The sequence below is a fragment of the Pristis pectinata genome, chromosome 10, assembly GCF_009764475.1.
Source record: "Pristis pectinata isolate sPriPec2 chromosome 10, sPriPec2.1.pri, whole genome shotgun sequence".
Classification (NCBI taxonomy): domain Eukaryota; kingdom Metazoa; phylum Chordata; class Chondrichthyes; order Rhinopristiformes; family Pristidae; genus Pristis; species Pristis pectinata.
This window is the reverse complement of record NC_067414.1, coordinates 43,278,061-43,302,856: the sequence shown is the minus strand read 5'-3', so window position 1 is coordinate 43,302,856 and position 24,796 is coordinate 43,278,061. Positions and strand designations below refer to the sequence as shown.

Genomic DNA, 24,796 nt, shown 5'->3' with positions numbered 1-24,796 from the left:
TAGCCTCTGCTGCTTTGTAGGCATCATTTATTTTAATTATCAGAGTGCTAGGCAGCTGCTTAGAGGAGCTCATGGCTGCTGATTGTTGGGACAAGGTTTGAGGAGTTAGGGTATTTATAAAGCTTTGAAATTTGCATCACCTGGCCCTTCCAAATGATGACTGTGAACAAGCCACAGCCCTAACCAGCTAATGAAGGTCTGAGACCTTGGTAAAAGTTATCTGAGAGCTCAAATTTCTTGGGGTGCCCAAACTTTTGCATGGTGCTCCTTTCCTTTTTTCACTCTAAAATTGTACAAAACAAAAATAAGACACTAATCTTGCTTAACATGTTGAAAAGAATGTTTCATCTTTAACTTTATGACTTTTGGAGATCAGTTCATCTTTTACTCACTTAACTATTCATAGTAACAGAAATTCTGACCAGGGGTGCCCAAACTTTTGCATGCCACTGTACATCTATCAAATCTCCCCTCAGCCTTCCTTTTTCCATAGGAAACCATCCTAGCCGATCTAATTTAGACATGTAATTGTTGATCAAGAAACATTCTTATACATCTTTACTGAATTCTCTTTGTTGTCTTCACATCCTTTCTATAACGTGGTGACCAGAATGACACAATTCTCCAGATGAAGCTAGACCAGTGTTTTATCAAGAGTCAGCATAACTTCCCTGCACTTGTGTTCTTTGTCTCTACTGATAATATTTGAAGAACAGTGTGCCTAATGATTTCCTGGCACTGGATAAGGTCATTCGCTTAATAATGTGTAAAATTTCAAAACAATCACTATTCCATTTAGGTACTTGTGTATTTGAGATTATAATTCTCAGAAATAAATCCCTGAGCTTTAATGAGGTGATATTTTCTTTTAGTGATGTTATTTGAGGAACAAATATTATCAGGACATTGGTGAGAAACCTGCTCTTCAAACTATTATTATGAGACACAAGAGACTGGAGATGCTGGAATCTCTCGTGTCAAATACTGGCCATCTCCCCTCTAAGTCCTGATGCAGGGTTTCGAACAGAAACATCAACAACTGCTTCCCCTACAGATACTGCTGGACCTGCTGAGTTCCTCCAGCAGATTGTTTATTATTATGGGCCTTTTGACATTCACATGAAAGAACAAGGAAGATTTTAGTTTATCACAACTGTTGTAAACTCCATGGACTGAATGGTCTACCAAGGTTGCATGAAAATATGCAAAATAAATCCGGAAAGTAACCACGGCAGTAATGCATCAATTTAGCCCAATATGACAGATCTAACTTATTCTGCATTTTCACTCTCCCACACTTAATTTATTTTCTAAGTAGATATTAAAAACAAAAATCAATTCTGACAACAAATCATGACACTTAAAGCACAGGTCGCTATTCAGCAATCATGCTTACACAGACTCATTAACTGGATCAATATATTTCAACTCCAGTTACCTGTACCTTCTTTGTATCTTTTTTCATTCCTTCTTTTCTAGTAATTGTCCAATGCCCATTTAAACAGACAATAATGGGCCAAATTAAGTCTGCCGGGGTAGCACTTCAATGGGGAGCTGTCATAGTTGGCCTTCCAATATTTAGCATCGTCTTAACTTCTGCACCTGTGCACTACACAGTGACGTCAGAATTGTGCCACAGGTCACATGACAATGCATCTGACCTCATGCTCTGCTGCTGGACTCCCCAATGATTCCAGAGGCAGTTCCAGAAGGTAAAGGGAGGAGAGGCTGGGCATATTTCACATCTAGCCCCTCTATTTATTTGAATCGTTTACCAACCTTAATTTAAAGTCAGTCCAATTAAATTTTCTGTGTATTTTTATTTTACTTTATATTATTAATTAATTAGCAGTAGGTTCATATATATATATATTCAAAAGCTAATTAAACAATTACTAGTCGTATAATTATTAAAATGCATTTAAACTGCTCTTTAGAGATAGTTAAAAACAGTGAAACATGGCTGTCTCAGCAGTCAGAGGCCATCAGAGCTGTCCTGAGGGTGGGACCTCAGGTTTCACTGCCTGGCGCCTGGTCTTACAGTATGCTCTGCCTTGCAGTCTACTTTGGGCTCATGGAAAGAGTCGTAGAGTATACAGCATGGAAACAGGCCCTTCGGCCCAACTCGTCCATTCTGACCAAAGTGTCTTCCTGAGCTAGTTCCATTTGCTTGCATTTAGCCCATATGCCTCTAAACCTTTCTTCTTCATGTACCTTTACAAAGTATTGTAATTGTACCCACCTCTACCACTTCCTCTGACAGCTCGTTCCATATACCCATGATCAATTAAATTTGCCAAGTGACTGAAAGTGTATTGTTGGCAGCAATTCTTGCTGATTCCTCACAATACTTAGACCTTGGGTGATTTATTTCAAACAATAATTTCATATAAACTTTTAATTGACAGGAAATATGGCACAACACTTTGTTTCTTTTTTGAGAATGACCATGTTCTTAATACCTTCATCTAACTGCATTCCATTTTGGTAGCTGAGATTATACTTCTAGATAGCATGTTTTAGATTCTAATGGTTTCCTGTAAAAAAAATGTAAATTAAATCATATCTTTGCATGACCATGAACTTTCTTTCTTGCAGAGAATGGCACTAATCCACAAAACAACCAAAAAATAAAGCTTTGATGAAGAGATAATTTCTACAATAAAATTCTGAACATCACAACACATTCTCAGGCTTAACCTCCAGTTCTGTAGAGGAACCTGTAATGGCTGATGGTGTGTTTTTTGTGAAAATGAACTAATGACATAACTTTGTACTCGTACCAACACACTGTAGCTACGTGTTTGGTGTTTGATTCTCCTTCCCGAATACAAACTTTAAGGACTTGTACAAAGTGAATGGTCTGTGTGCGTGTGTGTGAAACTGTGCCGTTGCTTTGTTGATTAATGGTAGCGTGATCTATTGGGACTTGGTGGAGTGTTAAGTAGTTGGTTTTCATATCTTTGTATAGAGCAAATGTTGACCATTTTTACCAATAAAATATTACTCAGCTTGAGTGCAATTAGTATATTTATAACCCATGCTATGAACATGTTAGTACTGCCAGAGTAATTGTGTAAAAATCTCCAATATTGCTTGTAGGACTAGGCATGATTTATTTTTTCTTTGTAGTTTTAAAAATCCATCCCTCTAATTGCTAAATAGGTTGTCCTTGATGAGGTACATGGTATGATTCCTAGTCTAGCTGGATTTTCTAATCTTGGATGTACTCTATGCATATAATTTTTTGTCTGATATCATCACCTGTAATAATTACACTTCCCTGAATTGCTGTGCTCAATGTCATTGATCTAAGGTTAACTGGTTGTCATTTAGTCCACATGGTCTCAACTGATTTCCCCTCCAGCTTTTTTTCCATGGGCTAGATCGCAGACAGCTACTGGCTTTCTCCAGAATCTTTTCCCACAGTTTGGCTTAGAGGAGGGAAGGTTAATACCTGATAATGACCATAGCACACACTGAACTGCTCAAAAAAATTCCAAGAACTTTAGAATAATACAATAGAATCCCTTCACCATATAACATTGTTTTACAAAGGTTATGTTGACTTTCCCATCATAAGTTCCCCTGTGCAATGCTGAAGCTACACTTATTAGTGTGATTAAGCTACTTATATATTTTTCTTCACATATTCTATTGTACTGCACAGAACGATGTTGTTCAACCCATGGTGTATTTAAGGGTCATTGACAGTTTGCTTGAATTGCTCTTTTTCTCCTGGCCCTACAGATTTCTGCTTCAAAATAACAGTAGTGCAGGAGTAGAACTACCATTTGTAAAGCACAACATCACTTTTTTATAAATTAATTACCGATTAGCTATTTTGCACATCATAGGAGACAGCCATTTGACCTATCAAGTCAATGCTGACTCTCAGAGCAATTTCCTTCCCTCCCCCCAATCCCATCTATTTCCTTGTAACATGTTTTTTCTCACATGCCCATAAACCACCCAGCTTCTCCTACTACAAGGGTAATTTATCATAACCAGCTAACCTACTGAACAGTAGGTCTTTGGGAAATGGAAGTCAAGTCGAGTCCGTTGCCGTGTGCACAAATACAGTGAAAATCTTGCAGCAGCATCACAGGCAACACACAGAACACAAGCTATACAATGGGAGGAAACTGGAACCACTGGAGGAAACCCACAAGGTCATGGAGAATGTACAAACTCGACATGTGCAGCACCTGAGGTCGGGATTGAACCTGGGTCGCTGGAGTTGGGAGGCACCAGTAATAGTCACAGAGTTGGACAGCACAGAAACAGGCCTCTTGGCCCACTACATCCATTACACTCATCTACACTGAAAACTACACAGACCCTGCTGCACCACTGTTACTCAATACAAATTGTTTTAATCTATTTTAGCCTATGATGAAATTGTGCAGAATACTACTACATTTGCATTGTCTTTAAACAGATGATTCCTAGATTTTTATATTATTGAACAATACCAAACATTGGCACAATAAGTATCATCCATTGTTTAGGATTTAGAGGTTGATGCAGGGAACAGCTGCTACAAACGCAGGGTAGGTTTTCCCCCTGCACTCAAAAGGCACAAGCTCTTATTATAAATTTGTTTTTCACTAACTGACAAAGCGCGAGTGCTGGTGACTGATGTTGTGCTAAGGAATTGTACGATCGATGAAAAATCTGCACTTTTAAATCCCAAATTATGAACAACATGCACTTTGTGGAGATTTGTGCTGTGAGAATAAGGACTAGGAATCATCTGCGTAAAACAAATCTCTTTGCCATATAACATTGTTTGACAAAGGTACTGTTGACTTTCCCACCATAAGTTCACCTGTACAGTCTACACTTATGACTGTGATTATGCAATTTATACATTTTCCTTCATGTACTCTATTTCACTGCACAGAATGAGGTCATCCAACCCATGGTGTCTTTGATCGTTTGCTACAATTGCTCTTTCTCAGTCCTGCAGCATTTTGTATTGAAAATAATTATTTTGCCTTATTTACAAGATGGTTCATTAAAGTCTGAAGGTGAGGGCACGGGGGTGAGAAATATTTCCAATAGACATACATTTGATTTCTACACTTCAGGGTTGTTTTTATCCTTGAGTACTCACCAAGTTTTCTCTCTTCTGGTTCTTTCTTTTCTTCAATTCTGGCTCGCTTTGTACATTTCTTGTGGTGTGTAATATTTCTTCTGCCTCCTTCTCCTTCATCTTCAGAGTCTGAAAATTCCTCATCACGTGCTATTCGCTTATCAGATGCTCGGACTGCAATAGAACAAATAGGATTAACTGCCAAGGCCCCAGTTCTATATGCATATATTTAGGATTCTTTCAAATAAATATTTAAATATACAGTACATGTAAAAAAAGAAAAAAAATACATTTATGTCACCCCTTTCACAAATTCAGCACAGCCCAAAGCACTTTTTGTACACTAAAAGTTATTCTGTAAACAATCATTTCTAAGTTCACTTCAACTTGTTCCAATCACACATTTTGCACAAAAAATCTTCCGATATCCTTGCACAGCCTGTCATGGTTGAAAACTATTCTTCCTTTTGTTGTCAGTTAAGAAGTAGTTTAATAATTAAAACAAAGCATCAATTTAAAATAGAAGGTACTTGTATTTACAACTAACCCAAATTCTTCAGTGCAGCTGATGTGATGGTTTTATTGTATACTTATCATTCTGACTAGCAATAATTAGAACCACGTTTATTATCACTGACATTTGTTGTGAAATTCGTTATTTTGCAGCAGCAGTAGAGTGTAAGACATAAAAATCACTGTAAGTTACAAATACATAAATAGTACAAAAGAGGAATAGTGAGGAGTGTACACAGGTTCATGGACCATTCAGAAATCTGATGGCAGAAGGGAAGAAGCTGCTCCTAAAACGTTGAGTCTGTGTCTTCAGGCTCCTGTACCTCCTCCCCAATAGTAGTAATGAGGAGAGGACATGTCCCAAATGGTGAGGGTCCTTAATGATGGATGCCGCCTTCTTGAGGCACCACCTCTTGAAAATGTCCTCGATGGTGGGGAGGGTTGTGCCCATGGAGGTAGTGGAGTCTACAATCCTCTGCAGCCTCTTTCGATCCTACACATTGCAGCCTCCATACCAGGCAGTGATGCAACCAGCCAAAATGCTCTCCACTGTACATCTGTAGAAAGTTGCAAGAGTCTCTGGTGACATATCAAATCTCCTCAAACTCCTAATGAAGTAGAGCCGCTGCGTGCCTTCTTCATATCTGTATCAATGTGCTGGGCCCAGGATAGATCCTCTGAGACGTTGACGGCCAGGAACTTGAAGCTGCTCACATTTCCATCACTGACCCCTCAATGAATACTGCTATGCATTCTCCCAACTTCCCCTTCCTTAAGTCCACAATCCATTCCTTGGTCTTGCTGAGGTTGAGTGTGAGGTTGCTGTTGTGATACCATTCAACCAGCCGAACTTTCTCACTCCTGTACGCCTCCTCATCGCCATCTGAGATTCTGCCAACAACAGTGGTGTCATTGGTGAATTTATGGATGGCATTTGAGTTGGGCCTAGCCACATAGTCATGAGTGTAGAGAGAGTAGAGCAGTGGACTAAACATGCATCCTTGAGGTGTGCCTGTGTTGATTGTCAGCGAGGAGGAGATGTTATTACCAATCTGCACTGACTGCGGTCTCCCGATAAGGAAGTCAAGGATCCAGCTGCAGAGGGAGGTACAGAGGCCCAGGTTTTGAAGCTTGTTGATAGAACCGAGGGGACGATGGTGTTGAATGCCAAGCTGTAATCAATAAACGGCAGCCTGACATATGTATTGCTGGAGTCTAGGTGCTCCAAAGCTGAGTGAAGAGCTAGTGAGATTGCATTCACTGTAGACTTGTTGTGGTGGTAGGCAAACTGCAGTGGGCCCAGGTCCTTGCTCAGACAGAAGTTAATTCTAGCCATGACCAACCTCTCGAAAAGCACTTCATCACAGTAGATGTGAGAGCTACCAGGCAATAGTCGTTGAGGCAGCTCACCCTGCTCTTCTCAGGCACCGGTATGATTGATGCCCATCTGAAGCAGGTGGGAACCTCCAACTGTAGCAGTGAGAGGTTGAAGATGTCCTTGAACATTCCAGTCAGTTGGTTGACACATATTTTCAGTATCCTGCCAGGTGCACCATCATAATTTACCCTTGATCAAATAATTCATGAATTTGTACATCTTATCCCAAATAAGAAAATCAGGGTGTGTCACTGGTTTAAAAATTGTTAATAAAAAGAACGATGCCTTTTGTGTGCCTGTCACAGATTTTTGTCACTTTTTATAAAATGGGTCTTCATTCTTGTAATGCATCTTATTCTTCAACAAAAATGAATGAAAAAATAGGACTTTAAATAACTTTTCCTCTCTGTACTCCAGTTGGCCAATTGGAGCATCTCAGGCAAAGGTCACTTCAAGCAAAAACAAATGCCTTTCCAGTGTGTAGAAATCAGTACTAAGCCATACAAAGCATTTTATTTTGGGGAAAATACTATAGTGGTTTGCTTTTCAGCACCTTGAAGTTAATAAACAGTAATCAAATTCCTAACACACGAAACCAAAATATATCTTTTACTCCTGCTGGATACCTCATGTACATTGTAAATATTGTTGCAGTATACACTGGTTTTAACTATCCACTTCTGGAAACAAAAGAACAGCATACAACAGTTGTATACATGTACGACAACTTGTATGAACAGGAGTTGGGAAAAAGAATATTTCTGGGTGCTGTAGATCTCTTGGGAGAACTCTTCTCTTTTGTATGTTCTCCAATCACTCCAACCTGAAGGAGGTTGTACTTTCAACAATTCAGGTTCCTTGCTAGAGGGTACTGCCTTTCCAGTTCCCTCTCTTCAAAGGAATTTTAAAAAATCTTTTTTGTAATCCCTCAACATCTCAACTTTGGATCTTCTTTGTTTTTTGATTCTCTAGATACTTATAATGTTACTATTGTAAAATATAGGTGGACTACCACTAACTTGAAATTCGTTTGTCAGGATCTTCCTGTTCCTCTTCTCTGCTATTTTCTTGAATAGCATCTTCTGGGATTGCCTGCATCTGAACACCAGGAGCATGTGGTAGCATGCGTAGGTTTTCAAACAAACGCAGTCTGTGAAGAGACAAGACAAATTACACACAAAATTGCTTCAAGAATAAATGAACAATTTTAAAGGCAACAGAAACAACTACCACTTAATACCATGGCATCCATAGAAGAGAAACAAAGTAGTTATAGAAAGGGATAAGGCTGGTTCTCAAATTAAAGTCCTAAATTTGGGGGAAGTATTTTAAAAAGAGAGTTAGTAAGAGTTCATGGCCAACATGTTCCATTAAGGTTGAAAGGTAAAGATGACAACATCAGGGAACTTTGGATGATAAAAGACATCGTTCAGAAATAAAAGGAAGCATGACAGGTATAAGCAACTGAAATTGTGTGAGTCTCTTGAGAAATATAGAGGGTGATGGAGAACTGAGGAAAGAAATTAGGAGGGCAAAAAGGGGCCATGACATATCCTTTGCAAGTAAGAATATTCTCCAAATATGTTAGGAGCAAGAGTATAACTAGGGGAAAGATGGAGCCAGGGATGTGGGCGAGGTCTTAAATGAATACTTCTCATCTGTATTCACCAAGGAGAAGGACGATAAAGATAGTGAGTTCAGGGAGGGGTACGTTGATGGTCTGGAGCATGTCAATATTAAGGAGGAGCTGTTAGATATCATGCAAAGCATAAGAGTTGATAAATCCCCAGGGCCAGATGAGATCTTTCACAGGACACTATTGGAAGAAAGGGAGGAGAGAGCTGGGGCCCCAACAGAGATTTTTGCATTTTTGCTAGCCACTGGTGAAGTACCAGAAGAGTGGAGGATAAGCCGCAAAACAACAAATTTCATGACATATGTCAGTGATGATAATGTCAGTGATACCTGATTCTGATTCCTTTGTTTATATTTGAATTCAGAGTGTAATTAGATCAGCAACCAAATGATCATAGCACAATCTAAAATGAGCATCAATAAGTAAATTACTGGTGAGTAAGAACAGTCAATGACACCTTCAATTACTCTTCTGATACTTCAGAATAGACTGATGGGATTTGATCAGTTTTTTTGTTTACAGGAAATACCTGGTTTATTTTCAGGTAATGTCAAAAGTTATTGCCCTACTGTTGCACCTTGGCTGGATTGAAAGAACGGTTAAATTCTATAGACATTGCTGTTTTTTTTATGCCTTCAGTCATTGCTTCATATGTAGTGAATGGAACTTGGTACAAACCAGCTTTTATGATGGTGAAGACTGAAGGAGACCTGAGCCGAATCATCCATTTGACACACCTGGATGAGAATCGCAACGACTTTAGTGTTGTCTTTGGCACTTGCATACTGAGTCACTGAGAATGTGGGCATTCTCAGAGCTTTCTCTTTTTATTTTTTGAATCATGCCCGACTGGATGAGTCTTTGACCTGATTCAATAGTTCCGCGATTACTATGCTATTTTCATAGTTTAGCACACATATAGTCCTCTTAAAAAAACTTCACTAGATTAGCGTGATATTTTTAGGTGTACCTGCTGCTGCTCCAGGCACACTTTCTCACACATCTGTTTGAAGCAGTGTTGGTTTCCTGGCTTGATAATAAGTGGAGTGGTGTGACAGTATGCAAGGACATGAGACTATACTTTTATGGTAGGATAGAAGTCTGTTGCTACTCATGGCCACAGTACCTCATGGATGCCCAGCTTGAAGCTGGCAGATCTGTTCTGAATCCATTTTATTTGACACATAAAATGCCACACAACACGATGAAGGATATCCTCATAATGAAGACTTCTTCATGATGAGAATTGTGCTAGTCAGTTGTACAATACTGTCATTGACAGATTTATTTTCCAAAGGAAGAATGATGAAGATGACATCACTTAAGTTTAACCTTAGAGTTGGTTCACTCACCATCTGTCCTGGATCCAGTCTGGCAACAATGTCCTTCAGTATTTGGCCAAGTTAGTTATCAGTGATGAACACAAGAGTCAATTCCCACCACCCCATCCAGTGCATTCTACCCCTTAATATTCTTCTGTTTCTTCCAAGTGGTGTTCAACATGGGAAAGTAGTGATTCATGAAAGGAAGGCAGCATATTGTACTCAGCATGGGCTTTCCTTGCCCACGTTTCATCTGATGTTCAAGTACTGTTATCTTGAGTTAATTTTGAAGAAAGGCAAGGCCAGAAGCTACAATTGTTTGCCATGGGAAAGGACATACCAAGGGATTGTGAGGGAGAAGTGCAAGATGTTGGCTATCACTACAATTCTGAGCTGATAGCAACAGTTTGTTGGTTGAATGAGCTTTGAGATGCTCTCTTAATTTAGACACCAGGCTCCAGATGTTCAGGAGGTGGATTTGATGAGATAAGATTTCTTTATTAGTCAAATGTACATTGAAACACACAGCGAAATACAGCTTTTGCGTAGTGTTCTGGGGGCAGCCTGCAAGTGTTGCCATACTTCTGGCGCCAACATAGCATGCTCACAGCTCCTAACCCTGACATCTTTAGAATGTGGGAGGAAACCGGAGCACCCAGAGGAAACCCAGGCGGACACGGGAAGAATGTACAAACTCCTTACAGACAGTGACCGGAATTGAACATGGGTCACTGGCGCTGTAATAGCGTTACGCTAACAAGGTCAAGCTGACTGAACGTGCTTTGCTAAGTCCCAGCCAGGCGGTTCACCTAGTTTCATTATGATGTTTTGACACAACTGAGAGGCTTGCCAGAGCATTTCATAATGCAGTCAAGAGCCAAATAAACTGCTCTGGCTTGGAGTTATATGTAGTCTGGATCAGCTTAGGGTGGCAGATTTCTGGTGGTTTCATGGTCACAATTACTGATCCCAGCTTTTAAAAAAGATTATTCAAATAATCAAATCTTTAATTCCCCAGATGCCAAAGTGGGATGTGAAGTTATGGCTCCAGATATTTATTCTGTCCCTTTGGATTACCAATCCAGTGGCTAATGTATTATTTTGCCATTTCCTGGCTGGATGCACATTTCTAATCTTCAGAGCTTCATCAATCATGGCCATCCCTTCAGCTGACAAGGCCCTAAACTCTGGAATTCCTTCTATAAACCTTTCAATTGCTCTATCTTTCATTCTTAAAAAGCTACATTAAAACATCTCTCTTAGATCAAATTTTGATCAAAATGCCAATAAATTTTTTACTATGTTAAAGATGCAATGTGGTATATTTGATATCCCCTTCAAGTCTACTTTACAGTTAATTAACTACTTATGAAGTGTAGTCACTGTTGATTTGAAGGAAACATACAGACAATTTGGACATAGCCATCTTCCACAAACAGAATATTTAAAAAATTATTTTGAGTGAGGGATAAATAGGAACAGCATAGTGGCGCAGCTAGCAGAGCTGCTGCCCACAGTGCCAAAGAGATGGGTTCAATCCTAACCTCGGGTGTTGTGTGTGTGGAGTTTGCATGTTCCCCCTGTGACCATGTGGGTTTCCTTTGGGTGCTCTAATTTCCTCCCACATCCCAAAGACATGTGGATTGGTAGGTTAATAGACCAATGTAGATTACTCATAATGTGTAGATGAGTGGTAGGAATCTGGGGAGAGCTGATGGGAATGTAGGGATAATAAAATGGGATTAACGCAGGATTAGTATAAATGGATGGTTGACGGTTAGTGCAGATTCTTTCTGTGCTGTCTGTCTGTGATTCTATCAAATATCAGTCAGAGCACCAAAGTTAACTCCCCTGCTCTTCTTTTGAAATAGTGCCATGTGAATTTTTTGTTTTACACTCATCTGAGAGAGATGTGGCCCTATTTTAACATCTCATCTGAAAATTCATACACTTCAGGCAGTGCAGTAGGGCTACAGTAATGCATCCAAGTGTCAGCCTACTTGGCTATTTCAATTCTGCTAACTCATCTTTTCAACAATGCCATGTTATAGGACCTTTAAAAATGTTTTCAAAGAGAATATTTGGAATGGTGTTCATTTAATTATTAAGGTTTTAAAGGAAGAATTCATACACTGAAACAAAAGTGGAGATGAAAGTTAGTTAAAATGCTGATGTGCTTAGTGTTGAACATGTTTCTCCGGAGACTGAAAATCAATAAACAGTTCATTACCATATGTCAATAAACAAACATGATGTCTGTTGTATTCACATAGGTTTAGTGCCAGGCACTGACCAGAATGCATGAAGTTCTGCCCTTATACTTGTAAACAGAGATAGTAGGAACATGAGCATTTATTGTATCAGTTTTTTGGAAAAGAATTGAGATGTAGTCTAGATTAGAACGTACATACTCAGAAGTTACGTTAAGTCAAGTAGGAATGGTCAGCAACTTACTGCTTGCAAAGTAGAAAAAATATAGCGTTCATTAACTTGTATTATGCAAAGGCAAGTTGACTAACTGAAGTAAGCAACACTAAACATAATGATTAATACCCGGGAGTGCCACAGCAAGTATCTTTTCAGTTCATTTTTTTTTAAAAAGAAGATTCAGAAGTAGTCTACTTGGCAAATAATCAAATTTCTAGCTTGGATCAGAAAGGAATACCAGTTATACAGAATTTTATTTTTGACCATTCAGGCACGCAGGTTGCTCAGAGTACTAGTGGTACCAGTGTGCTCAAGGAGTCTTCTACAGCAAAACATAAACTTAGAAAAAGTACCTTTAGATACACAAGGCTTAATTTCCTCCCATTTTACCAAATAATTCAAGGAAATTGCTTGCATTATTTTTTTTAAAAGATATTCAAAACTAATATTTTACTGTATGCACTTAAGGTTGATACAAGAGTCATAATCATTAATAAATAGTAAATCAAAGTGAAAGTAGTAAGGACAGACCCACAAGTCTGAATGCCTACTAAATCTGAAATACCATTGTCCCAAACAATGCAAAAAAAACATCAATCTGCAAAGTGATTGGATATGTAGGTTATGATCTACAAGTAACTGTTTCCCATTTTATGAGCCATTATTTGGTGCCTATTATGAGAAGCTTTTTACGTTAACTGGTACTGTGTCAGGGGCTTGTTGTCTCATGACAGCCTGCATTACCCTGTATACCTTGGAGTTTTGATTTTACAGCATGTATATCTGAGGCTTGACAGGTTCCCTGCCCAAAAATCTAGCTAATCTAAAAGCTTGGAGGGTTTGGGTGTAAAGGAGGTGGGGACTGTAGTTTGAAGAATGGGGATGTGGGGAGCTTCGGGAGAGGCTCTCACCTGAAACCAATCCCGCCAATTTCGGAAGTTAGGATTCATCTCTCATGCTTCTGACCTATAGAAAGTTTACAGTACTTACTTAATTTTTTCCATATATTCCAGTGTGTTCTGGTTCATCATATTGGAAGGACTGATGTGCAGTTTGAAGTCTGGCCCAAAGTACTCAAAATAGTCATTGTATGGTAATTCTAATTTAGAGAAATGAGAATATAAATTTTAGATCATGAGAGCATCAAAAATACATGACAACATTACTAATCCAATCTTCATGTGATTATTTAATAACACAGGTAAAGAAGAAATTCTTTTATACTGCAGGGTATTGCAGGAATATAATTGAAAAGCAAATAAGCTGTGTTAAATTTGATTTGAAAAACAAAAGTAAAAATATTGTGGATGCTGGAAATCTGAACTAAAAACAGAAAATGCCAGACACACTGAGCAGGTCATAGAGCATTGTGAAGAAAGGAATAGAGAGAACATTTTAAATTAACGAGCAACAAACACAAAATGCTGCAGGAACTCAGCAGGTCAGGCAGCATCCATGGAGGGAAATGAACAGTCGACGTTTTAGGCTGAGACTCTTCATCAGGACTCATGAAGGAGAGTCAGAGTCAACTTTTCGGGCCAAGACCCTTCATCAGGACTCTCATTCATGTCCTGATGAAGGGTCTTGGCCTGAAAAGTTGACTGTTCCTTTCCTCCCATAGGTGCAGCCTGACCTGCTGAGTTCCTCCAGAATGTTGTGTTTGTTGCTCCAGATTTACAGTATCTGCACTCTCTCTCATGTCTCCGTTTTAAATATTGACCTTACATTAGAAATCAAATATAACTAAGAGCAATATAAACATCTATGGTCTCCAAATTCTAAGAAGGATATCGATGTAGAAGAAAATGTGCAAAAACAAATTCACAAGGGTGATGCCAAAACTGGGAGAGTATTATTAAAGAATAAATAGTCTTGGGCTCTTCTTTCCAAACAAAATTTGAGCACTGATCTGATAAAGCCTTTAAATTATGAAGGTCATCAAAGGTACTTCCACTTCTGGGGGAGTCTAAGGGCCAATAAATTGTGAACATACTTAAATTTTATCCTGCAGACAAAAAAGTATTAGCTTCTGATTAAACTAGCTTAAGACGATCTACAGAATTTATAACTGAAACTAATGTAAATTTTGTATCAATGTGTTCAAAATTATCAGTTGAACCAAGAAGGAAACCTACCGAGATCATTAAGTAAATAAGTGAGTTTTTTGCTTAAAGTTTACCAGCTTGAGTTAGATCTAATAAAATTATTTTGTATGTAATAATTACCATTTGGAATTTCAGTATCCAGTGCTACAGCAGTCTCATACGTCCAACAGCGAGCAACATTGCGGATTGTATATCCTCCACCTCCGAGCATCAGCAGGGGCAAGTTGAAAGTCTTTATGAATTCCACACATTTAGCATGACCTATTTCAACAAATAGTAATAATCAGCATTGGTCCCCTCTAAAAACCACAAGAACATGTTGTGTTCTTCAATACATGAGTATTCATTGTAATATATAATGGTACACCTGCACATACCCTTTAGTGTGAGATTGAAACATCCAAGTCTGTCTCCTGACAATGAATCAGCTCCACACTGCAGTACAATAGCACTGGGCTGATACATTTCCATTACCTTGGTCAAAATCTGCATTAAAAAGTAAAACAGGTAAAACAGCATTATTTTCATACAATTATATACAATGTAATACAACTGTCAGCTCTTTGTACTAAATTGTATAATTCATGATGTATAGTCAATCCCAGGAAAGTTAATATGGCAGAAGAATATTCAAGAAACTTACTGGCTTGAATATCTGTTCATAAGATTCATCATCAATTCCGTCTCGCAATGGGAAGTTAACAGCATAATATTTACCTTTCCCTGCCCCTACGTCCTAAAGGTAAAAGACAAACAAAATCTGAAATCAGTCACAATTTCAGGCAGTCATTAATGATGCTATTCAATCACTTTTCATGAATGGAGTATCTGTACATCAAACTAGTATCTTCAGATACATTTAGCTATTTATATTGTCACAATGTTTCCTTACATTTATTCTAAACTATTTTGACTCTGTATCACTGAAATTCCAAACAGAAGTTACATCTCTTATAACTCTTCTGTTGATTGTTAGGTTCTACACAATAAATTTGGACAATGTCAATCACTTACAAGTCAAGTCAACAGGTGATCAAGTCAACAGGTGCTCTTTGCCTTCAAGGACATTCCTATATTATCTTTTTTCTTTACATTCTTTTAAAGGGTTGCAGTTTTAATAATAAAAGGTTTGGGTAGCACAGTAGATTAGAATTATACCTTTCAGGTTTTGAACACAAATTCAAAACAATTCCAAACCATCAGTATGAATGCATCCTCAGACAATCAAATGGATTTTTTTTTAAAGATGCCAGCTGCTGTACTGTCTTACCATATGGCAGATTACATCACTACAACATAACCTGCTGAGCCATCATGAGAGTCTGCAGATTGTAACAGAATTGTCATGATCTCTATGACACCCAATTCAAGACTTCAAAGTCACACAGAGTGAAGGGGAAGCTTTCCCATGCAAAATCAGAGCTAAGTGGGTAGCGCATTTTTAAAATTAGCTCTTCTGCATTTCTTTTGATTTCTTTGAGTCTCAATTTACTATGCCAGATCATGCTGGAAGTGGCACTGCTGCAAAGCCTCCCTGTCCAAACTAACCTCTTACAAAATGGAGGCAAACTGAATTCAACCTGCATCCATCTGTCCTTTTCCAAAACAAAGCTCACTGCTGTCAAGGTCCTGTGAACTGCTTTAAAATGAATCTGATTAAAAACAATTCAAATAGTTTTAAATAATTTATAAAAGCCTAATTAAAAAATTTTGACTACACCTCCTCCACACTGTCTACTATAATGACTCCATTCAATTCTCACAGGGTTTCCAAATCTGTTGCATCTGTTCTGATGTTGACACTTTCCACATTAGTATTCGGAGATGCCTTTTACTTCCCTAAAGAGTGGCTCTCTTCTTACCACTGTTAGCCATGCTCTCAACCTCGTCTGTCCATTTCCTGCACTTCTACCCTCACCTTTTCTCTCTCAGACAGTTTAAAGGCCGCATTTCCACTTTTCCTCTTCTTCCACCCTAACAGCATCTGTATTCATCAGATCATCCTCCATAATTTACACCATCTTGAACTTGTGCCACTACTAGAAACATCTTCCCCTTTCCTTTCACCATTCTGAAGGGAATGTTCTCCCTGTAACTCTCTGGGTCACTTTCTGTTACTCTCCATGTAACTGCAGGAGATGCAACATCTGCTCTTTTACCTCTTCCCTTCCCACTGAGGGATTCAAACACTTCTTCAGGTGATTCAGCAATTCACTTCCACTTCTTCCAACCTACAGTGCATTTGATACACATAATCTCCTCTCCAATGGAGAAGCCTTGCACAGATTGGGTGACCGCTATGCAGAATACCTGGGTTCAGTCTACCAGGGTAACCATGAGGTTTCAAATGCCTGGCACTTTAATTCTCTTTGACATCTCTGTATTTGATGTCTTACACTGCTCTAACCAATCTCAATGCAAATTTGAGGAACAGCATATCATCTTCTGTCAAGACACATTACAGACCTCAGGATTCACAGTGAATTCAAGAATTTCAGATGACTAACCTTTCCAGTTTGTGTCCTGGTTTGTTCCGATGAAATGTCATTAACCAGTAACACTAATTCAGTTTTCCTCTCTCCTGTCAATCCTGATGTGCATGTCCAGTATTCTTTTTAATTTTAGATTTCCAGCAACTGCAGTGTTTTGCATTCTACAGTTCCAACATTGTTTTTGTTTCTCTCTCCTCTGCCTGCATTCATCTCCTTCCATTTATATCTTCTCCAGATAAATTAATAATGATTAACAATCATTCACCATCCTCTCACAGTTGGTACCAACAACTTTTGTGTTACTAAACCTCTCACGATCTCCACCTTATCACAGATGTTCTCTTTGTTGTCTCCAACCCTTCCTTCTTTACAACTTGAAAGATGTACAATTTCTAACTTTACCTCAGTTCTGATTTAAGGCCATTAACCTGAAATATTACCTGTTTCTTTCTCCACAGTTGCTGCCTGACCTGCTGTGTACTTCTAAGAGTTTCTGATTTTACTTCAGATTTTCAGCATCTCCAGAATTTTTGTTTGCACTTACCCGAAGATCGCCTGTGCCAGGGAAATATTCACCATATTTATGGAATGATACAGTCATTACACGGTCTGTTGTATAAAAGGCCTCTTCCACACCATCTCCATGGTGGATATCAATGTCAATATACAAAACTCTCTGATGGTATCTGCAAAAATAGAAAATATTCTCTGTAGATTGTTCTATAAACAAAGTGCTCAAATGGAACATTGTGATCCCAATAAATTTGCAGCCATTTCAAAGAGGTTTTTGAATAACAGCAACTTTTACTTATATAGTATCTACATCACAGAAGAGTCCTAAGGTTCTTGAAAGTAGCATCATCAAACAAAAATGATGTAAGCATAAGGAAGTTAGGGCAAATAACCGAATGTTTGGTCAAATTAGCATACAGTGGCATGCAAAAGTTTGGGCACCCCAGTCAAAATTTCTGTTACTGTGAATAGTTAAGTGAGTAGAAGATGAACTGATCTCCAAAAGTCATAAAGTTAAAGATGAAACATTCTTTTCAACATTTTAAGCAAGATTAGTGTCTTATTTTTGTTTTGTACAATTTTAGAGTGAAAAAAGGAAAGGAGCACCATGCAAAAGTTTGGGCACCCCAAGAGATTTGAGCTCTCAGATAACTTTTACCAAGGTCTCAGACCTTCATTAGCTGGTTAGGGCTATGGGTTGTTCACAGTCATCATTTGGAAGGGCCAGGTGATGCAAATTTCAAAGCTTTATAAATACCGACTCCTCAAACCTTGTTCCAACAATCAGCAGCCACGGGCTCCTCTAAGCAGCTGCCTAGCACTCTGAAAATTAAAATAAATGATGCCCACAAAGCAGGAGAAGGCTATAAGAAGATAGCAAAGCGTCTTCAGGTAGCCGTTTCCTCAGTTTGTAACGTAATTAAGAAATGGCAGTTAACAGGAACGGACGAGGTCAAGTTGAGGTCTGCAAGACCAAGAAAGCGTTCCGAGAATTGCTTGTAGGATTGCTAGAAAGGCAAATCAAAACCCCCGTTTGACTGCAAAAGACCTTCAGGAAGATTTAGCAGACTCTGGAGTGGTGGTGCACTGTCCTAATGTGCAGCGACACCTGCACAAATATGACCTTCATGGAAAGTCATCGGAAGAAAACCTTTCCTGCGTCCTCACAAAATTCAGCATCAGAAGTTTGCAAAGGAACATCTAAACAAGCCTGATGCATTTTGGAAACAAGTCCTGTGGACTGATGAAATTAAAATAGAACTTTTTGGCCACAATGAGCAAAGGTATGTTTGGAGAAAAAAAGGGTGCAGAATTTCATGAAAAGAACACCTCTCTAACTGTTAAGCACGGGGGTGCATCGATCATGCTTTGGGCTTGCGTTGCAACCAGCGGCACGGGGAACATTTCACTGGAAGAGGGAAGAATGAATTCAATTAAATACCAGCATATTCAGGAAACAAACATCACACCATCTGTAAAACAAAAAAGCTGAAGATGAAAAGTGGATGGCTTCTACAACAGGATAACAATCCGAAACACACCTCAAAATCCACAATGGACTACCTCAAGAGGCACAAGCTGAAGGTTTTGCCATGGCCCTCACAGTCCCCCGACCTAAGCACCATCGAAAATCTGTGGATATCCTCAAAAGAGCAGTGCATGCAAGATGGCCCAAGAATCTCACAGAACTAGAAGCCTTTTGCAAGGAAAAAATGGACGAAAATCCCCTAAACAAGAATTGAAAGACTTTTAGCTGGCTACAGAAAGCGTTTACAAGCCGTGATACTTGCCAAAGGGGGTGCTACTAAGTATGGACCATGCAGGGTGCCCAAACTTTTGCTTCGGCCCTTTTCCTTTTTTGTTATTTTGAAAATGTAAAAGATGGAAATAAAAGAGTAACCTTGCTTAAAATATTAAAGAAACGTGTCATCTTTAACTTTATGCCTTTTGGAAATCAGGTCACCTTTTACTCGCTTAGCTATTCACAGCAACAGAAATTTTGACCATGGGTGCCCAAACTTCTGCATGCCACTGTATAACAGATCTTAATGAGTGTAATAAAGGAAGAAAGCAAAGTGGAAATACGAAGAAATTTATTGAGGAAAGTTGAAGCTTGTGCCATGATAATTGAAGACATAGATTCTAAAGGTGAAACCATTAAATGTGGGGGTTGATCAAGAGGCCGGAATTTGAGGACTACAGATACCTCAATTATAGAACTAAAGAAGATCACAAAGATACAGATTGTAAGATGATGCACTCATTTGAAAACAAGCAGGATTATTTTAAAATTGTGTTCTGGTTTAACTAAGAGCTAATACAGGCCAGCAAGAACCCAGCTAATAGGTGAGTTGAACTTCACGAGAGTTAAGACTTAGGAAGCAGATATTTGGATGCCATAACTAGAGAGTCAAACTAGGGAAACTGACTAGGATTCCTTTGGATTAATCAAGTCTGTAAGTAACAAAGACATGGATGAGGATGAGCTGAGGCAGAAGTGATATCAGGTGAAAGTATGGTTTCATTTGACACGTTATTGATTTATCAGGATTCTTATACTGGAAAATAACACAATTACTGTGGACACATTAAGTGCAGAACTCCCTTGTAATTCTTCTCAGATTATTTTTATTGACAGTAATGAACAGGATTTTGTTATACCTATATGTAGACCAAACTGCCAAGTCAAGAAAAAAAATACACTAATGAGTCGCTATTGGAATAGGATGGAATTATACTCCCAATCGGATTTTCACCTCAAATGGAACTTCAGTGCTAAATTGTCAGAATATCCTGTGGGTAAAATTTAAACTTCAATAAGGGGACAAAACAGACAGAAGCAAATCAGCAACTTGCTATACCCCCACTTATCTTCCCTTCCAGCGAAATCAATGGAAAGTAAATTTAAACAGTTTTAAACATCCACTAGACCATTCTGCATAAATTTCAATCCCGATTTTACCCATTGTCCTTTCTTTCCTTTTTGATGGAACTTTACATCTAATTACCCTATGGGTAGGAAACTAGCATTTAATAGGCAACTAGTGATCATCAGTGTTGTTTAGTGTTTGTTAATCTTTTGTATGATTGGTTTAACTGAGCAGCTGAAATAGGTTTGTTACCAATTGTAAAAATGGTGCAGGTAAGGTACTGATATCCTAAACTGACTCCTGAGGCGAGGAGGTTTTCCTATGAACAGAGATTGAGCTAGATTATCCTACATTCACTGGAGTTTAGAAGAGAGGCATGATCTTTTCGAAACTAGTTTCTAATAGGGATTGATGGGATAGATGTCAAGAGGTTGCTTCTTCTGGCTCGTGAGTCTAGAACTAAAGGGCATGGTAATTGGAATAGAGGGAGAAAATGGAATAGAATTTCTAAAGTGTGTGTCAGATATTTTCTATGCTCATTGGCTAACAAATGCAGAAGCATTGCAAATTTTAATTATGAATAACAGAACATTGGTTGGGTAAATAATTTGATGCAGGTGAACGTTTTTAGATTAATGATGCTAATATGATGCTATTTACTGACTCAATGGTAACAATAAGGAAAATTAGAGGTACCAAGAACAGAAATAGAGCAGACTTTTAGAGAAATGAAAAGAAAGCTTGCCAAAGTGAGATGAAAATAAAGAATGACCCCAAGAAAACCAATTTAATAATGGGATAGCTTTAAAAAGATTGACAAGATGCAGAGCAAATACACACCATTAAAACAAATGACTTCAAATTTCAGGCTAATAAATAATGATGCTAGAGAGAAAAAAATTGAAAGGGCATATGGATTTAATCTTTTCATATTCACTAATTCCTGTACTTACAAAGGAAGAGGTTAAGATAAGAGGAGAAGGAGGGGGAAAATGGTGAGGAATTTTTCACTATATTGTAACAAATAGTATTTTACTAATTAAAGGAGGATTGTTAAATATGATGTGGGTTCTGAGGGACGACAAATAGGCAGAGCAAATAGTTTGATTTGGCATTCACTAAAGAAAAAAGTTAAATCTTTAGGATAGTGATAAGAGATCAGAAGGAAAAATACTGGAGATGTTGGCAAGTTGAAAGCAAAATAAGTACCAGATTCATAGGGAGGTTGTAGAAATTGGTTGGGGTGGGGTTGGAGGCAGAGGGGTTCAAAGGGGAAAGGAAATGGAAAACTTAGGAGTTCTAGAGGCTGTATTGAGAATGGCCAATAAAACACCCAGTTTAAAAAGGGAGCAATTACAGTAATTACAGAAGAGCTGAGTAATTACAGAACTAATTCAAAGAAAGGAGATAGGGAAAATACAGGAATCTTGAATTAAAGAAAGCATTAAATATCTAGATGAAGAAAAAAAACAGCAATGTGATTTTCAAACAGGTGATGCTTAAAAAAGGCAAAAGTTCTTTTGAAAAGAATATTGTGAATGGGAGAAATCCAGGCGACATATTGAGCACAGATTTTTAGGGAAGTTTCAACAAGCTACCACAAAGAAAACTGAAACACAGAACTGACAAAAGGGAACAAATTGAATTAAAAACTGGTTAGAGAGAAGGACACAATTAGGCTTTTCAAAATGTTTACAAGTCAGTCACATGGTACACAGGATACAGTTCTGGCATAAATTCAGCACATATCAGTGATTCAGAAATTGGGCAGAAGAGAGTGGTACCCAGACTTACAGATACTGCTGAAAAGGTAGCACACTAAATAATTGAATAAAAAGACCAAAGGAAGCTGCAAAGAAATAGCAATGAATTAGGGGACATGGGTAAAAGACAAACCCATGCTTGTGAATAAGAAAAGCAGCTCATATCTAAGATAAGAGTTCAGCATAAACTGGGTGCGCCAAATGATCCATTTCATGCCATATTTCTATATAATTTAATGCCAACACCTATCAACTTTAAAAGTACAGAATACTGCATGGGTACTTCCTTTGGGAATTTAGTATTTAATCAATTTAGCAATTTTAGTGCATTGAAAATTCTACTGAATATTTATACAGCTGGACTATACTGTGCATCTATAGAATAAGCCAAATAAGGTCAGTTATTGTCCTCAAAAAGACAGTAACTAATTTACTTACTTCAGCAATTCAAGGATGGCGAGAACAATATCATTGACATAACAAAAACCTGATGCCTCAGATTTCTTGGCATGATGAAGGCCTCCAGCCCAGTTGATTGCAATGTCAGTCTGTTGCCTATTGAGTTTTACTGCTGCAGCTATGTAGAAGAGGAGAATTAAAATTTCTTTGACATGGTAGAAATTTTACTTGCAATAAAATTTGCAATAAATTTTATTTGCAATAAAATTTGAAATAGTTCACTAAAATGTGATGTCAATTTAATAGCTTTCAATGCTAAAGTGTATCCCAGAAACTTTGCAAAATCTCACCGACTGAACCTCCTGTTGATAACTGACAAAATTCAAACATTCCGTCAAATACAGGACAATCTTCTCCAACATTAACTGCAGAAATAAAAACAATTTTAAAAAATATTGATTGCAATCAAAGAAAACATTTAAATGAATAATTACTTTTTTGTTGCTTATTTTTAAATAGGCAGAACATTTCATTGGGTTTATTCAGAACAGAAGTATCAGTAGAAACATCGTAGAAGCAGCCCTAAAATCAGTGGTGAAATGTATGGTATCATGAATTTATCAGGATACCTACTGCTAATACCATTTCAGCATAACAATAATTCAACTGATACTGCTTTCAAATCAGAAAGTTGAAGGTTTAAATGGTTTTGAGCATGTAACATAGACAGATATGCCTTTCCAATACTGAGGCACCAACTTTTGGGTGGCATTTTAAATTAAGGCCTCCTCCGACGTTCAATTAATTTACTGCAAAGAATTTTTCTACATAATTTTGAGAAACGTTGATTCCTTTACGCTGCTCAACTTCATTGTACAACTCCACAGGATTACATTTCTATTTCCCATACCATGCTTCATTATGGAATCAGAGAAAAAAAATACAATTATTTTTTCTTACCAACCAGAAACCAAATTGAAGTTAAAGAGAGAGAGAGCGAGCGAGAGGTCGAGATAGATAGAGAGAGATAGAGAGAGAGAGAGATAGAGAAAGAAGTGACAGAACAATGTTGAACTTTTCTACCAAATATTAGATGCTACGTGCAATTTTGGAAAGAAAATTATGAATTCCTTGGCTTGGGATTATTTATCTGTGGACCATTAAAAAAAATCCTCCACAATTAGTCATAAAATTGAATTGTACAAAGCAATTTAAATTGTATTCTTACATCTTTGCATCTGTTTGCTGTACTCCGACATGTTATCTGGTCGTATTGACCGCAGAAATTTGACGTAGTCATCGCTATGGTACTTTGTCATCTCCTCAGTTATAGCCTTATGTGGCCGCTAGTGGAAAAATAAAAAGAATAAGCAGGTTGTATTACTGTCAATTCTTCTTTACTCCTTAACTAATCAGGTTAAAAAAAATACAAGTGCGAACTTACATAAATTTCCATCTTTCGGTATAAGCCATAATTCAGCAATAGATTATGAGTCATACGGATTCGATGTGGTTTCATGGGATGTCCCTGGCCGTAATAGTAGTTTCCAATGTCACCTAGTAAAAATGAAAATGTTACAAGTATTCAAGAATGAAAATTTCAGTTGTGCAAGCATTATTAATTCTCTGCCATTTAACCAGATTTCCTATATTGTTCATCAATTGAGTCCTACAGCCAAGTAATGCAAGTGTCAGTACCAAAGAATACTATTAAAAAATTATTTAATATATTTATTGAGGGTCCAATATATCAATAGCAAGTCACACATGTGGCACTTCTCAAAATATACTATGGGAGAAAGGAACTTAAGGGTACTTTGACAATACCAAAAACAAGAACTATTGTTATACTAATATGAGACCAAAGGACATGACCAGTGTCAAAGTTTAGTAATTAGATAATGAAGTTTCCAGTCCATGTCATGAATACTCAGCTCCAAAACAAAGCCGAAAAGATCACATTGAATGACCAAATAGTTGATTTTTCATTTAAAACCAAATCTATCTTCGCTGTCAAAATTAAGTTTAAGAGACAACACTGGTTCCACATTATAAGAAAAATCATCCGATAGATTCTACTTTGATTAAAATCCTTTATTCCAAAATCTGCTGAAGAGAAAAAAAGAACTTTCATTGTTTAGTTTTCAATGGCTTCCTACTTAGAAATACATAAAAATAAATTATCCTTCTCCTTGTTCAACCAGTCCTTTTTACCAAACAGTCCATACCATTACAGGCTGTTGAAGACAAAACAGACTGCAAATGTTAGAATCTGGAACA

At 37.8% G+C, this 24,796-nt stretch overlaps 1 protein-coding gene across 3 annotated transcripts in view; it reads right to left on the bottom strand.

The window, feature by feature from the left end:
- LOC127574942 (histone deacetylase 2-like) overlaps positions 1 to 24,796 on the bottom strand; it is a 48,609-nt gene that overhangs the window by 5,700 nt on the left and 18,113 nt on the right. For all 3 annotated transcript variants that reach the window (XM_052024475.1, XM_052024473.1, XM_052024474.1), the window contains exons 2-12: positions 23,961 to 24,073; positions 23,745 to 23,862; positions 22,867 to 22,941; positions 22,556 to 22,694; positions 17,516 to 17,657; positions 15,123 to 15,215; positions 14,857 to 14,965; positions 14,600 to 14,740; positions 13,365 to 13,473; positions 8,009 to 8,139; positions 5,120 to 5,272 (exon numbers count right to left, since the gene is read on the bottom strand). In XM_052024475.1, the coding sequence (XP_051880435.1) occupies positions 5,120 to 5,272; positions 8,009 to 8,139; positions 13,365 to 13,473; positions 14,600 to 14,740; positions 14,857 to 14,965; positions 15,123 to 15,215; positions 17,516 to 17,657; positions 22,556 to 22,694; positions 22,867 to 22,941; positions 23,745 to 23,862; positions 23,961 to 24,035 (1,285 nt within the window). In that variant the 5' untranslated portion in view covers positions 24,036 to 24,073. The remainder of the gene's footprint in view (positions 1 to 5,119; positions 5,273 to 8,008; positions 8,140 to 13,364; positions 13,474 to 14,599; positions 14,741 to 14,856; positions 14,966 to 15,122; positions 15,216 to 17,515; positions 17,658 to 22,555; positions 22,695 to 22,866; positions 22,942 to 23,744; positions 23,863 to 23,960; positions 24,074 to 24,796) is intronic.